General features: G+C 34.8%; 2 protein-coding genes across 2 annotated transcripts in view; one reads left to right on the forward strand and one right to left on the reverse strand.

Annotated features, from left to right (window-relative positions):
* Positions 1-15,456, forward strand: part of CCDC73 (coiled-coil domain containing 73) — a 107,095-nt gene extending 91,639 nt beyond the window's left edge. The window contains exons 14-17 of the mRNA XM_041722780.1: positions 6,577-6,757; positions 8,446-9,927; positions 11,964-12,097; positions 15,235-15,456. Coding sequence (XP_041578714.1) covers positions 6,577-6,757; positions 8,446-9,927; positions 11,964-12,097; positions 15,235-15,456 — 2,019 coding nt within the window. The remainder of the gene's footprint in view (positions 1-6,576; positions 6,758-8,445; positions 9,928-11,963; positions 12,098-15,234) is intronic.
* A 389-nt stretch (positions 15,457-15,845) lies between these two features.
* EIF3M (eukaryotic translation initiation factor 3 subunit M) overlaps positions 15,846-17,306 on the reverse strand; it is a 28,420-nt gene continuing 26,959 nt past the window's right edge. The window contains exons 10-11 of the mRNA XM_041722782.1: positions 16,482-16,542; positions 15,846-16,021 (exon numbers count right to left, since the gene is read on the reverse strand). Of these exons, the coding sequence (XP_041578716.1) occupies positions 15,901-16,021; positions 16,482-16,542 (182 nt within the window). The 3' untranslated portion in view covers positions 15,846-15,900. The remainder of the gene's footprint in view (positions 16,022-16,481; positions 16,543-17,306) is intronic.

The following is a 17,306-nucleotide window of genomic DNA, read 5'->3' on the forward strand; positions in this document are numbered from 1 at the left end:
AGTTTCTCATGATATTCCTTTATTATTCCATTTCTCTCTAGAATCTTTATTTTTTTATTTTTATTTTTTTTAAATTAATTTTTATTGGTGTTCAATTTACCAACATACAGAAAAACACCCAGTGCTCATCCCGTCAAGTGTCCGCCTCAGTGCCCGTCACCCATTCCCCTCCAACACCCGCCCTCCTCCCCTTCCACCACCCCTAGTTCATTTTCCCGAGTTAGGAGTCTTTATGTTCTGTCTCCCTTCCTGATATTTCCCAACATTTCTTTTCCCTTCCTTTATATTCCCTTTCACTATTATTTATATTCCCCAAATGAATGAGAACATACACTGCTTGTCCTTCTCCGATTGACTTATTTCACTCAGCATAATACCCTCCAGTTCCATTCACGTTGAAGCAAATGGTGGGTATTTGTCGTTTCTAATTGCTGAGTAATATTCCATTGTATACATAAACCACATCTTCTTTATCCATTCATCTTTCGATGGACACCGAGGCTCCTTCCACAGTTTGGCTATTGTGGCCATTGCTGCTAGAAACATCGGGGTGCAGGTGTCCCGACGTTTCATTGCATCTGAATCTTTGGGTAGAATCTTTATTGATGTCCCCTCTGTCATTTGTGTTGTCTTGCCTTTCCCCTTCCTCTAACTCCTCCTTGTCCTCCCCCCCCTCTCTCTTTCTCATCAATTTAACTAGATTTTCAAGTTTACTGGTCTTTCAGAGGTTTTACTGAAACTTATCAGAGTTTCAAAAAACTTACCAGGTTTTTACTTCATTGTTTTCCTTCTCATGTTTGTTTATTTACTATTTCATTGCTTTGGATGTTAACTTTATTATTTCCCTCATTACATTTTGGATTTGACCTGCTTTTCCTTTTTCTAACTGTTTAACATGGAAACTTAGATCATTGATTATTGGCCTTTCTTCTTTTCTAGTATAAGCATGTAAAGCTATAAAGTTTCCTCTAAGAATTGTTATAGCTTCATCCCACAAATTCTGATATGTAGTGTTTTCATTCTTATTCATATTTTAAAATTCCTTTTGTGAGGTCTTCCTTGATCAGTGGGTATGTGGCTAAATCATGGTATAAGTATGACCTGTAATTGTTTAATTTCCAAGTATTTGAGAATTTTCCAAATATCTTTCTGTTAGTGATTTCAAATACAATTTAGTTGTGGTCAGAGAATATTTTCTGCAAGACTTTTTTTTTTTTTAAGATTTTATTTATTAATTCATGAGAGTCACAGAGAGGCAGAGGGAAAAACAGGCTCCCCATGGGGAACCTGATGTGGAACTTGATCCCAGGACACCGGAATGAGCCAAAGGCAGCTGCTCAACCACTGAGCCACCCAGGGTGCCTCTTCTATAAGACTTTTAGCCTTTTAATATAAATATATAATTTTAAGGGTAAAAAGACCTGTTTTTTAGCCAAGCATATTCTCTATCTTGGTGAATATTTCATGTGCCCTTGAAAAGAATGTATATTCTGTTATTGGTTGGTTGAATGTTTTATAAATGTCAGGTCAGGCTGGTTAATAATGTTGTTCAAGTCTTTTCCATCCTTAAACTGATTTTTTTTGTGTACTTGTTCAGTCAGTTAGTGGGAAAAGACTATTGAAATCTTTAGTTCGAAGTGTGAACTTTTCCTTTTTCAGTTCTGTTTTGGCTTCATGTGTTTTTAAGCTGTTATTAGGTGTATATACATTTATGATTGTTATGACTTCCTGATTAATTGATCCTTTTATCTTTATGAAATATCCATCTTTTTCCTAGTAATATTTCTTGTCTTGAAATCTATTTTGTATAAATACATCTACTCCATCTTTTATGATTAGTGTTTATATTATATATCCTTTTCATCCTGTTACTTTTTCTAATGAAAATATTCATAATTCCTTTTTTTTATGTTGAATAATAACAAGAAGTCTTTCATTTTCTGAGAACCGTTTCTTGTATTTTTTTATTGGAAAATATACAGAAAATTGACTACTTTAACTATTTTTATGTGTGCAGTTCAGTGGCATTAAGTTCATTCATAAATGGGCATGGTTGTGTACCAATAAAACTATATTTCCCAAAACAGTAGGCCAGATTTGGCCCACTGGCCATAGTTTGCCTAGTACTTTTCTAGAGTTTAATTGATTATGGTCTGCTTTCAAATAATGATATGCAAAATTTTCTGATTAGTTAAGAAGCTTACAATACTTTATTCTCATTTTCTCCTTCCTGGTCTGTGTTACTTTTATAATACACTTTTATATATGTCATCAACTCTACCATATATTGTTATTTATTTTATTTTAAATTTTTAATTATATGGTTAAGAAGATTAGAGAAAATGTCTTTTACATTCACTCATCTTTACCATTTCTGGCACTCTGTGTAGATCCAGGTTTCTACCTGGTATCCTATTCCTTCAGCTTGAAGAACTTCTTTAATATTTGTATGTATCTGTGTGTGTGTTGTGTGTTGTGTGGTCATTACTTCTTCAAAGATTTTTTTTCTGTCCTCTTCCTCTCTTTTTATGGGACTTCAACTACATATGCTAAACTGCTTGCTAGTGTCCCACAGGTTATCAGGTGCTGCATATTTTTTTCTTTTTTTCTCTCTTTTCCCATTGGGATTTTCTATTATTCTGTGTTCTGAAGCCCAGTTATCTTTTGTTCTAATGTTTAATCTGCTTTTAAGCCTATACAGTGAGTTTTTATTTCAGATACTTATATATTATCTCTAGAATTTCCATTTGATTCTTTTTGGGGGGTATATTTTTATTATATTCGTGTTATTCTTGAACTCTTGAACATTTATAAGTTTTACATTTTTTTAAGTTTTACTTTTTTTTTTTTTTGCTAAATCCATCGTCTATTTCTTTTGACATTTAAAATTACAATTCGTTTGCATTAATTACAATTAATTATAACTACAGTGTTGTGCAGTCTTCACCACTATTTCCAAGACTGTCATCATCTCAAACTGAAACTGTAACCATTAACCAGTGACTCACCACCACCCACCCTCCCTCCCCAGCTCCTGGTAACCTAATTTACTTCCTGACTTTATGAATTTGTCTATTCTGTATATTTTATGTAAGTGGAACTATGTAATATTTGTCCTTTTTGTCCAGCTTATTTCACTTAGCATGAGGTTTTCAGAGTTCACCCATATTACAACACATATTAGAACTTTATTCCCTTTTACAGCAGAATATTCACATTGTATGGATATACCATATTTTGTTCATCCATTCATCTTTTAAAAGCACTTGGGTTTTCACCTTTTGGCTATGTGAATAGTGCTGCTATGAACAATGGCATACAACCATCTATTTGAATCTGTTTTCAATTTGGGGGCAGTATATACCTAGGAGTGGATTTGCTGAGTCATATGGCAATTCTATATTAAGCCTTTTGAAGAACTGCCCTTTTTTTTTTACTTAAATAGTGGATGTCTAAGTCAGAAGAAATTTACATATATCCCAGTTCTGATTGTATGAATGAGGTGTGCCATAATTTATCCACTCCTCTATTGTAGTACATCCCTATGCAAATATCTTTGTGTACTTTTGTGATTATTTCCTTAGGATAAATTTCCAGAATTGGTATTGCTGGGTCAAAGTGCTTGTTCACTTATAATTCTGACACATATTGCCAGATTGCCTTCCAGAATGATAGTATATTTATAGTCCCACCAACCACATTTAAAATCACCTGTATACCCAAACTCTCTTCATACTTAGTTTTAATTTGCATTTGTATTATATTAAACCTATTTTCATGTTTGTCAATTTTGTTTTTCTTGTGAGTTTACTAGTTTATATTTTACTAGTTACATATATATATATATATATATATATATATATATATATATAAATATATTTTCCCACTTACAATTAAACACATTCAGGTTTCTCCCATTTTACAAAATCCACAAAAAGCCTTTTTGATCTTGTGTCCATCTCTAAATACAAATCTGTTCTCCTGTAGAATCAGGTTTGAACACATACTCTTTAAACGTGCAAAGAGTGGTCTAAACTCACACTCTTTACTTCCCTCCTTCTCATTCATCCTCATAGGACAGTGTGGCTTCACCCCTCCCACCCCATCCAATGGACACAATGTCCAGGGGACATTTTTCAGTCCCTTTGATACATTGATGCTATCTCCTTCTTGAATACCCTTTCTTCTTTCCTCCTGTCATGTTTCACTCATCTGTTTTCTTCCCCACCTCTCAAGCTACTTGTCAAAGTGGAAATAATAGTTATCCTTACCATTAATAAAGCAACCATGAGTTATATGCTTTATATACATAATTGAATTTAATTTTCAGGTTTTCATGCTGTGGATGAGAAAATAGACTCACAGTGTTTTAAGTATTGTAGGCAGCCTCTAAGACAGCCTCAAGTGATTCCTACCTCCATTTATTCATATTCTTTTGTAACCCCCCCCCCCCCCCGAGTCTGAGTTGAATTTAGTGGCTTGTTCCTAATTAATAGAACATAGGAGAAGTAATGTGATATCATTTCTCAGATTAGGTTTTAACAAGACTATGGTGTCTGTCTTGGGTGTACACACTCGTTCTTTCTGTGCCTCTCTTTCTGAGCCCATGTAAGGTCCATCTTGCTAGAGATGCCACATTGTAAAGAGAGGCCCTAGGGGGAAGAAAGGTCACATAGAAGAGAACTTAGGCACTCCACCCAACAGCCAGCACCAGCTGCCAGCTACTGAGTGAGCCTTTTTAGAAGCACTCTCCAGCTCCAGTTAAGGCTTCCAATGATGACAACTTGCCTAGAACCTCATGAGACCCTGAGTCCAAATCAAGCCAAGCCATTCCTTAATTCCTGATTCATTGAAACTATGGCATAGTAATTGCTGTTTTAAACCACTGAGTTTGGAGTAATTTGTTACACAGCAATATGTTATTCTTCTAAGATTTCACACTTAATAAATACTGAAGCCAGGATTTGAACTTGTATTTTTTTTTAAAGATTTTATTTATTCATGAGAGAGAGAGAGAGAGAGAGAGAGGCAGAGACGCAGGCAGAGGGAGAAGCAGGCTCCATGCAGGGAGCCCGATGTGGGACTCAATCCTGGGTCTCCAGGATCAGGCCCTGGGCGGAAGGCAGGTGCAAAACCGCTGAGCCACCCAGGCTGCCCTGAACTCGTATTTATCCAAGATTACAAAGCTTCTGGTAACTACCATTCTGTTTTTGTCAATCTCCTTTGTAGGTTCTTCCAAGTTTCTCTTCCTCCGCCTCTTTTGTGGATTTCACTAGCATTTTATACTTTACCTCTTTTTTTCCTCAAAATATGCTCTCATAAGTTAGTCTCATCAACATGTACGTCTTCAGTTGCCATCTACCAATGATTTTCAAATCTACATTTCCAGAGAAATTTTCTCATAAGCTCCAGATTCATATATCCAAATGTCCATTAAACCTCTCCACCTTAGTATCTAACTCTTCACACTCAACAAGTTCAAACAACCCTTACTTTCATCACACCTGCTACTATTCCTAGTTGAGTAAATAACATCCACCAGTCTTCTACGTACCTAATCTGAACTCTGAATCAATCTTGACTCTTCATATTCTATCGTTCATCAAACCCTACTGATTAGCTTATAAATCCTGTAACTATTCAGTTCTTCATCTTTACTGATATCACCTGGACTATGACACTGTGGCACTTCTGATGTATCTGCTTCATGTTGTAGCCCTTTGATTCAGGATTTTTCAGATTTTTAGGTGCAGCTTGTTCATAGAAATCAGTTTACTAATTTGTGACCAGCAGTCTTTAAAAAATGAAATAAAAGTAGCATAGAAAGCAGAATGCCATCTCATTGAGTAGATAGATATTCAGTGTGCTATGTTGTAGAATGTTCCTCATTGCAGGTTTTAATCAGTGAAGTTTAAAAAAACAGTCTATTCTCGATGCTGTAGCCAGAATGGTTTTTCCAGTCAGATCATATTTATTGCCTTGTCTAAAACCCTTGTGACTTTACATGATCTTCTTGGAACGCTTCAGCATATTTGGCCCTTAAAGACCTGGGTGTAGCTTACCTCTAGCTACATTCTCTCAGCATCTAAGCTCTAGCTGAAATAAATGGAGTAGTTCCATGAAGACTATAATCTTGCTTGCTTTTAGCACCTGAGTATGCCATGTTTTCCCTTGAGTGCCCCCTAATCCTCATCTGCATTTTTTTTTTCCTATCTTCCTCACTGGATTGTTAAGTTTTCTGAGGCCAGGGACTGCTTATTGTTCTTCATTGTATCCCAAAGCCTAATGCAGTGTTTGTGCTGAATATATAGGGGGAGTAAAAGGATGTTGAATTGATTCACTAAAGATAGAAACATCAAAAAGATCTCAACTTTAAATATGATAAACTATACAAATGAGGTTAAAGTGATCTTGTTACAAAGAGTAGTATATTAAATTTAGTAAGAAAGTCATTTGGATCTCAAAAATTGCTGAATGGTTGACTTGAAACATTATTTTATCAGCAAAATTTGTTCAGATGTCTTCTATTTAACAATGTTTTTACATTAAAGGTATTTTTTTCCCATTTTACATTAGAATCTTCCAGAAGTAAATACTAAAAACAGTGAAATGTCAATGGAAAAATCAGAAAACACCATCATACAGAAATATAATTCTGGGCAAGAAATAAAGAAAGATACTGTGAATTTTTGTTTCGATACTAACTACAGAGAAAAGGAGAAGAAAGAAGGCTCCTTTATAGAATTCATTATAGAAGGTAACCAGCATACTGAGGTTTTTAAAATTTATTTATTCATGAGAGACATACACTGAGAGAGGGAGAGACACAGGCAGAGGGAGAAGCAGGCTCCTCACAGGGAGCCCGATGCGGAATTCAATCCCGGATCCCAGGATCATGACCTGAGCCAAAGGCAGGTGCCCACCAACTGAGCCACCCAGGTGTCCCATATTGAGATTTTCTAATTTTATATATGGAGGGTCCCCCTGCCTCTTTTCTTCCACAAATAAAGGATCTGTCAAAGTGCTGTGGTAGGCCATTTATGAAATTTAAGGGAATATCAATTATATAGTCTTTGCTTGGGGGATCCTGTATTGTATTTGAAGAAACACTTTTTCATTTGTATATGTCTTAAGGCAGGCTTCTTCTGAGCTATTTTGGGGGAAAACTGTATTTGTCTTCCCTTATTATTTACTCCTTGGCTTTCTGCAGTTTTCTGCATTCACTGCTTTGTAGAGTGTGTTCTCTGGGCTACCAATAACCTTCTGATCTGATGATCAGACCTAGAGCACTTTCCTTAGTTCAAATGGCCTTTTTGTAACCACTGAAATAATTTACTAATTTGTCCATCTTGAAAAAGAGTTGCTTCAAGACCATAAATTTACTGTATGAAGGTATTCAAACCTAGGCTGAACAACCACTTGGTGGAGATGTTGTAGAGAGAATGAAGACTAAAGCCCTTCAAGTCCTGAATTTTGTATTCTGGGTTATTTTAACATTATTGGAAAAACTTGAAATCTATGGTTAAAACCCAGATGAATAAAATATAGGTCCTTAAGTATTCTATACTTTTGCACAAAGGTATCCATCCCCACATTTTAAAATACTTACAAGGCAATGAATAAAAAATTGAGGATTGTCAGTCTTGAAAAAATAGCAATTCTGGATCCTAGGTAGTGGTAAGAAGAAAACCACAGACCCAAAATGGAGTCACTCTGGTTGAGAACCCCATGCCAGCAAACCAAAGCTTAATACCTAACCAAACTGTAGCTTCAACCCCCAGGAATGTAACCTTTAACCAGTCAACCTGGAATTTCCTGGTCAGCAATAATAAATCCATTGATAGACCTCTTCCTTCCCCTGTAGGAGGGTGACCTTGCCCAAAACTGTGAATTCTTTGCTAATAATTCCCTTTTCCCACTCATTCCCTACCTTTAAAAACCTTTCCTTTTCTGTAGCTCAATAGGGCTCTTTTCTATTTGCTCAATAGAATGCTGCCTGATTCAGTCAGTCATCTAACAGTCAATTAGAGCTTCAGATTTCCATGGTTAAATTTGTGACAGTAGTACTAGAAATTAGAGTCTAACTTGTTAGGATAAATTCATTTTTATCTGTACAGCTGGGTGTTTAAATGGAATTGTACTGTGTGTTCAAAAGGCAGTGTAACAGACCCGCTTTTTAAATCAAAAATACTTTTGCTCTTTTGAAATAAAAATTTAACATGGGCAGTATGCTATATAATATATATATATATATATACACACACACACACACACACACACACACCAAGTGAACTCGATATTTAGGTAAAATTGGTATCATAAGGTTTGTGGAATAGCCAATGAAATATTTAAGGCTAAATATCTTTTTCCAAAGTACGTAATACATTAGGTCTTATAAAAGCAGGTTTTAGCGTATAAGAATTTACTATGTTCTCATCATGACAGACTTACAGCTTTTTGAAAAAAGCTCCAAGAATGAATTTGATCCTGTGATACCTCAGGATGAAAATCAGAGTGAAATCTCCCAAAGCAAAACCCTCTGCACAGAAAAAGAACTAATTAGTCAAGGACAGACCTTGAATGACTTTAGAAAAGCAGTTACTTCAGAAATAAAAGACAAAGTGGGTTCAGAAAAAGACCACGGATGTACAGAATTTAAATCACCAAACAGTTCTTTTTTAGAGGCGATAGAATCAGAACAGACAGACCTAGAAAGAACTGAAGGCTTCGCTCTTCATGCAGATGTTCAGCTGGAGGTTGAAAATAACAGAACATCATCTAACAGTATCTTAAGTGAGATGGCTCACCATACAAATCAAAAGAGAGATGTTTCTGAAGATCAATCATTCAAACGATTCACATTGCTTCCAGGGATTCAAGAAAATGCCACAGAGAAGGATATTACAAATAGTGACCAAATCAAAGTAGATCTGGATTCCTCTCTAAATGTAAAAAAGGATGCTGTTCAGGGTCAGAAATACAGTTTACAGGAGTCAAGTAATGTTATGTCAGATGACAAACAATGTAAAATAAACCAAATGCAACCGTTAAATAAAAAAAGTAAATGTGGCATATTGCCATTTAAGCAAACTTCAGTTTTTCAACAAATCTGTAATGATACTTCAGAGAAACCTGAATTAACTATTCCCTCCGATACAGCAGCAAACCACCTCATCTCACCTGCTTTCAGTGAGAATTTGAAAATACTTAAGAATTCAGACAAAAATGTTAGTATTATGCCTATGTTGGTGAAACCCAACTCAAGCCTCGGGGAAAGAACTATACGGAAAAATCTGAATGATATGCACACTAGTCAACTAAAGAACTGTTTGGGATATTTAGAAAACAGTGCGACCATTTCCCATCTTCAGGTTAACAATGAGAATATACATACTTCAGAAGCCAAAGACATGAAAACTGCTGTTCCTACGAAAACTTCCACAGAAATAGTGTCTTCCAATAAAGAGAGTCAGATTGAGGAGAATCAGATAACTGAAGCCACAAAAAATGACCTCTTACTTTTTGTGAATGTCAATGAAAGACAGCATTCATTGTTAAATAATACAGAGAAAACAGAGTCATTAAATGACATCGTTTCAGGAAAAATTTACAGTGAAGGACAGCTGGAAGAATCATGTTCATTTCACATAAAGCCATCTGGAGATTTAGTAAACAGAAGTGCAAGGTCACCCTTTGATCTTTCAACTTCAGATAAAAAAACTGAGAAAATTCCAGTATATGTGAATTTCTTAGACCCCAGTCCTTGGTCAAAAGTAAATCAAATTGAAAGTCAAACAGTGAGCACTTCAACTTCTAGCATTCCTTTCTTGCTGAAGGAGAGACCAATAGGCCCATCAGAAAACAAAAATACGGTTTCAGTGACACTTTGTGAAAATGATCATAATGGTATCAAGGATAATGGACCAGGTAAGAAAAAAGTATTTATGTTTTCTTTTGAAATTTAAATTTCTAATCCTTATTCCTGTTAAAGGGTCTCCAAACCGATTGTATTTAAAATGAAACCATTAGGGTTTTTTTTCTCCTAGACCTAAGATACTCCATATATGTATTTATGTAAAACTAGGAAAGGTTTTATTTAAACCTGAGTGGATTTCTTTTCACCTAAATCTGAGCAACTAATATCAACATGTACTAAGGAGAAAATGCATATTGAAAATTTAAAAATTTCACCAAGGAACTGAAAAAAGCAGAAGCGACCACAGGTCCATGTCATTAATTTTAAATTAGGAACAACTACTTAGTCTTGCAGTTTTCTGTAAGGCTTCTGCCAGTGGGCATATTTATTCCTTTTCATTCTATACTGAAAAAACTTCCCTCACTTTCTTTCCCCAATTTTCCTTTCTTAAGACTTAATTTTTCTACTTCTGGTTTCCGTTCACCAGCACTAGAATCCAGCTTTCTTCGTTTTACAAGCATTGCTGAGGGAACATTAATACATTTCATATCATTGGTATTTGTCACTCACTTTCAATAGAATCCCCCTAGTTGGGTACCAACGTTAAAACATGCAGATGTTCAATATTCAGAGAAGTGTATTCTAACTACCATATGAAATAACACTGTCCAAATTTTACTTTATAAAAATACTGTAGGATAAAAAATAGATGAGAGGTAAATGGATGAAATGAAGCTGGGAGATGGTCCCCAAGTTCATACTCTTATTTTTGTGTATTTGAAGTTTTTCCCCCCAAATATTTTTTTTTTTAAGATTTTATTTATTTATTCATGAGAGAGACAGAGTGAGAGGCAGACACAGGCAGAGGGAGAAGCAGGCCCCATGCAGGAAGCCCGACGTGGGATTCGATCCCCAGACCCAGGATCACGCCCTCAACCAAAGGCAGACGCTCAACCACTGAGCCACCCCCCAAAATATTTAAAAAACAGAAATAAATCACATATCACATCTAAGTGCTGCACACATGTTAAACTGAACAATGAACAAGTTCAAGATTCTCATGAAAAAAGTTTACTTTGCTATTAGCATTCTCAAAGTTTACAAGCAAAGCTGTGAACAGGCTTCAGAGGTACTGACTTCTTTAAAAAAATGGCAATTTACCAATTGAATTTTGAAAACTTGGGAATTAAAAGCAAAATACGTACATCATACGTACTAGCATAAATGGAAAAGTAATGCAGGGAAAGATAGAAAACATCAAAATATCATAAAATCTCATTTTGCACACTGTAACTTTTCTTCTAATAAAATATATTAACTTCAGATTCCATTAATTTTGAATCTCTTGAATGCTGCAGTTAGGCAGATGCTGTTAGTTAAGGTGCTGGTATCACGTTTACCATTTTCCCACAGGGCCTTGTAAGTTAAATCTCAATGATATAAGGATGAAAGGGGGGGAGATCTAAAATTCTGTAGAAATTCAACTTCAAAAATATCCACTCATGAAAGATACAAATATCTTTTAACCTTCAAAGCTCACGTATTTCTCTAAATAATTTTTATCTATTTATTAAATTTCAGTGAACTCTACCAGTCAGCTGTTTGTTGGTCTTCTGTGGCCAGTTTTTTTAAAAACATACTATAGATTGGGCTTTTAGTTGATTCAGACTTTTTCCCATTTATCTGAACTGTTAAGATGCCCACTTAATGTGTTTACACCTATGGTAGTGCAATTACCAGGGGAATGACGGTAATATTTTATGGGAGTTATTTTATTTTAGAAGATATTATACCATCTCACTCATTTTTAGTGTGAAATCAGATTTTAGAGAGTAGCAATAAAATTGTTACCTGAAATGAAATGTCTAACTTATATTAAGAGCAAAGTCAATGAAAACTATAAAATGTTCAAAGTAAAAACAAAATAGAAATTGTTACTTTTTAAATACAAAAGCATAGATAGGATCAGAGAAAAACAAGTTCAGTCACTAAAATGAGTGCCTGGAGAATAAAATTCAGTTGTTGCCATTTCCTCTTTGTCAACCAGATACTACTAGCATTAACAGAGTTGCTGACACTTTGAATAACTCGAGTATCCATCCAGATCCCAAGGGAGAGCCCAGTGAAGAGAGGAATGCAACTGCAAAGACTTTTTACGATTCTTCTTTTCCCACAGAACACGTAAGTCAATTAAAAATATTGCCGAGCAGACCTTAGTGAGCTAATTCTACAGATATGTGTAGAACTGTATGCATCTGGATGCTTTAAGACCTAACTGATCTCCAAAATAATATCAAGAGGGCAACATGGCACCATTTTTCACAATTAGGGTTGATGGAAAACAGCAGGAAAAAGTCACAGTGTATAAATCAAATAGATATAATCCAGCCTGTTTTGGGAAGGACAGTGTGAGGTAGTGTATTATGTATGTACTTCTATTTTTTTAGTCACCTAAATTTGGGAGTAGTGGCATTTCAGCATTTAAAATTTTATCTTAATAAAAGATGCCTTAAAATAATACAATCAATTAAAGCTCTATTGTTCTTGATAGTGCTTAAGTAGTAATTATATCATTTTGGGAAGCTAATGCAAAGAAAAATTTATTTTAAATTATTTCCATTAGGACATAGTATGTGAAGGGATCAAATATCCTTACTATATGTAATATCAAGTATGGATGTATATATATTCTAAGCAAAGTATTTGTAGAGATTATAGGAGTCCAAAAGTCCACTTATCATATGAAATGCAACTAACTACAGCTGACCAGGCTTTTGGTGAAATTTATAAGTTATTTTTATCTCGGTAAAACTAGCACAAAAAAGGCAATATTGTTCAAAATCTTAAAAACAGGAAATCATAGGTGTTAACTGCTGAAAGGTATAATCTATAAAGGTTCGGAAAGATTACTTAAGAAAAACTGCACAGTGACAGATTTTAAGTCATTGTATATTTTTAAAATTTTGAGGTACACGTTAAAGAACTTTCTTGTTAGCACCTATAAAATAGAAATTATAGCAGGAACACAGCCTTTAGCAGGTAACAGCTTTTAACAATGTATTTTATTTTCCTTTTTAAATTAAGTTCATTTAAATTTTAAAATACTACCCCAGGCTGAAATAAACAGGACTTGTAACCTGCCTGGGGGAAATTTTAGGCCAAAGACTAGATCTTTTTACTCAAGCAGAAAGAGAAGGTATAGAGGTAAGGAAGTGATTTTTAAAAAGAAGTGATAGGAAAGGAAGGAACAAAGATATCTAACAACATGTCTGGAACTAGAGTTATTGCTGTAGGCCACAAAACCTCAAGCCAAATAGGACAATTTTTGTTAAGTGTAAACTTTAAAAGACACTACACATCCTTGTTTTTCCAGCCAATCCCTGCTCCTGCCCCTCCCAAGTAGGTAGTTAAGGGGAAGAAACTAAAGCAGGTATGTGTAAATGTCTTTCTCTCCATCAAGATTAAAAAAAAAAAAAAAAAATCAAGGATTCTGGAAAATTAGGGAATTTGTACTTTGTATCAAATGCACCAAAATGTATCAAGCATTGTGAGAGCAAAACAGGACCATTAAATCCTACAGACCATCAGTTTACCTCAAAATTAGCAACCTAAGTTGAGATTTGATATAGTTCTCTAGATCTATTCTCCACATTTCATGGATGACTTACAGGGCCAAAATGAATGTGAGTTAAAGGACGTATCCTGGGCACTTACACACCAGACATCATCAGAAATACACACTTATGCACATATTTACCCATTACCAGTTACTCTACGATAGCATCTTGCAACTAAATGGTGCCGGAAAGAGTGAGGCCACAAAACTTAAATGACTTGCCTATGGTCTCTGGGCAGTCCGGTGCTGATCTTGTGTTTTCTGTTATTTCTTAAGAACACAGGCAGTCAACTGTGAACAAAGCATCGCCACAAGGATCAGCGGCTAAGATTTTAAGGGCTGACTATAGAATTCTCAGGAGCCAAATAAACCCATCCCAAAGGAGCAACCCTTAGGGAACTGAGGTTAAATGCAAACATTTAAGCTCATTTAAAAATTACTATATAATCTCACTTTGAAAATGTTTATACATATACCACCTTTTCCAGTCCAATTAGATTTTAATGTAAGGCAGTACTTGAATATCTTCACAAAGATCTGACAACAAATGACATTCATCATAGCCTAATTTACAACAGTAAGCATTTCTCAGCAACTTAAACATTTAAAATTATGTTCCATATTACATTATGGAACATGGAATATAATGGAGCCATGTTCTTAGACTTTTAAGAACAGAGGAAAAATGCTAAAACTGTTTTTAACACAGACTAGAAAATGATATGAATATGATCCAGATCTTAAAAGTGTGTATACACACAGAAGAGACCAGAATATTTACATCAAAATGTTTAATGGTAGGTGAGATTTTAGGTAATTTTTACCCTGTTCATTATTTCTAAAATATACAACCTTTTATCAGAAGTTTTTTTTTTTCAAGAAATTAACTCAAATTTATTTTTGTGCAGCCACTGACAATGGTTTATGAAAAATTTTAAAGACCTAGGAAACAGCCCACAGAGGGGAAAAAAAAAAGATATGAAAGTCTATAGACTGACCAGATATGCTAAAAATAGAAGAAAAAAAAAAAAAAGATTAGTAGCATACAATACCAAAACGTTGACCACTCTCTCTGGATAGATTACTAGTGATTTTGGTTTCTTTATACTTTTCTATTATCTGAACTTCGAACAATTATTATCAGGAAAAAAATCTTAAAATGAGCAACTTAGGTATTTTTAACACAGTATTAGAAGTATGACCCAATGCAGTGCCTTGGAAACATGCCAGCTTCCAAATACCTCACTGCTCTTTCCTGTTTGTTGAACAATGGTTCCCTGAAGCACTAGAGGAAACCTGTAGTACAAGGAAGTTTCTATAGGCAATCTCCCTCCATTAGCATTTTTAGAGAAGATACAAAACATAGACATGTTTGGAAAGGGAAGAGGGGTAGCAGCAGATAAAACAGATTTTGACCTGCAGCTGTTTTAAATCTCTTTTCCAATGTAAAGCTCAAGACCTTTTAGAAAATGTTCATGGTATCCCTAGGCTCTATTAGGGATCTCTAGGAGCTACTACATACACACAAGCCTCCAGATTCACACTTCATTTTTTCTTCTGCCAAATTAAGGTAGTTGTTGAAAATCAGTCAAGAAAAATGATGGTTTTATCACATATTCATAAATTTTCTTTTAACTCTTAATGGTGACTTTAAAAACCGAGTCGTTTCAAAGGTAAGCAAAACAGGTTTGGTCTTTCCTAGGTGAAAATAAAGCCTCTGGAATCAGCTCTGCTACAAAGCCATTCTCAGGCAACCAGGACTAAAGACGCTGCTGCCCTGGCTGCATCCTCTACTGAGGAGGATGACTGGCAGAGCCTGGTAACAAATCAAATTAATGAAATCGAAAAGTCCCTAAGCTTAGAAAATGACAACCAACCTAAGAAAAGAAAAGCAGAAGACATGTTGGAAGAAATGACAGATTAAAGGAATGTTGATGAATGCTTTCAGTGATGAACTGATGTAACTGAAATATCAATAAGGTTTTCACTAGAACAAAAATGTTACACCAAAACTTTAGTTATTCTCACTTTTCCAGTTTCTTTTGATGTGATGGAATTACTACTATTATGCTTTTACAAATGCTCACTTAAGATAGCTGAGATTGCCGTTAGCAGCCAATTCCCCTTAATTAAGTTTGCTTTGTTCCATATATCCTTTCATCAAAGCTCTTTCTGCACTTTCAACCCCTTTCCTTGCAGAACACAACTTATGTATTATATGAGTGACCCTTTGTAACATTACTTTGTATCCTCCGAAATTCGTGACTTTTTACATTTCTTTTAAACTTAAGACAATAAATGTCCAGACTGTAGTCAAATTTTAGTTTGTTTTACTATGATTTAGATTTCTTCCAAAAAGAACCAAATTTCATGTATCAGAAAGACTCAAAAGGCTGTTTTTCACTTTGTTCAAGTTTTGTTTCCAGGCATTTAGTGTGTCATACAGTTGCTGCCACTGCTGTTTTCCAAATGTCCGATGTGTACTATGACTAAAAATTGAAAAATTAAAAACAAAGTTATTAGTCAACTTCTTATCCCGGCTTTTTTTTTTTTTTTTTTTTTTACAATACTACACACTTGTATCTAGTTAAATATACATGAAAGACATAGGCTTCTAATTCTCTTACAATTCTAAATTATTAAAAAAAAATCTTTATCATATTGATCCTACTTCCTTCTGTTTTCCTCAACTACATAAACCAGACACAAAAGTCATTAGTATTCTAGCCAATGCTGAGCCATTAAATGAAATGTGCTGGAAAATAGGACTCTTTCATTAAATAAGCTAATCACATTCAGTCTGAACTTTAATAAAATTATGATAAATAGCAACTATTTAACTACAGTCAACTGATAAGAACACCACCTTGGTTCTCTAAACATTTAAGTGAAATAATCGAAATAAACTAAATTGTTCTACAAAATACTGCAAAGTCTTAAGTGTCTTACCTGACAACTACTTTCCTCTGGGTCTGATCAATTTTGCAGTAGACCATTTTAGTTCTTACTGCTGAAAAAAGATGTTTTACATGATACATTATATGGAAAATTCCCAAGAAAAACAGCTAAGATACAAAACTAAGTAAACCACAATAAAACTTTACAATTCTCAAACATGATTTTATAAATTGGCTTTTTGTATTTAGTAACAAGCACAGCAACATGATGGAACCAAGAGGAAGGTCACACATTCGTCCTATACTTTCATCTAGGCAAGTCTATTCTAAGTGTTCTCCCTTACAACTGCATGGGGGGGGGGGGGAAATCCTAAGTTCCTAATAAGATATTACTCCTTTATAGGACAGTTTGAGACTTAGACCACTAAAAAGAAACCATGTCAATAGTTCTGTACGTTTTATTAATCTTGATTGTACAATTTCTCCAACTTTCAAACTTAAGCCCAGAAAAAAATGTGAGTAACAATTAAAATCATTTTATAATGCAATTGTTGGGAAAGGTCCTATTTCTAGCCAATGGAAAAAACTGATAATGATTAGTATTTACAGACTATGTGCCAGGCATTGGGCTTACGTGCTTTACCTGCATTAGTTCATTTAATCCTCGCAATTACATTATTAACTCCTACATTCTGGTTTCACAGAGGAAGACCTGGCCCTCAAACCCAGGTCTGATACTAAAACCTAGGCTCTTAACCACTATGGTACACCATAAAGGCCTTTGTATTTCCATTGAATTTTCATTCTACTACAAATATAATCTGCAAATCTAAACATACACATCTGCTGCAAGAGAACCTAGCTTTGTTAGGATATG

This window comes from Vulpes lagopus, chromosome 11, assembly GCF_018345385.1.
Source record: "Vulpes lagopus strain Blue_001 chromosome 11, ASM1834538v1, whole genome shotgun sequence".
In the NCBI taxonomy this organism is placed as follows: domain Eukaryota; kingdom Metazoa; phylum Chordata; class Mammalia; order Carnivora; family Canidae; genus Vulpes; species Vulpes lagopus.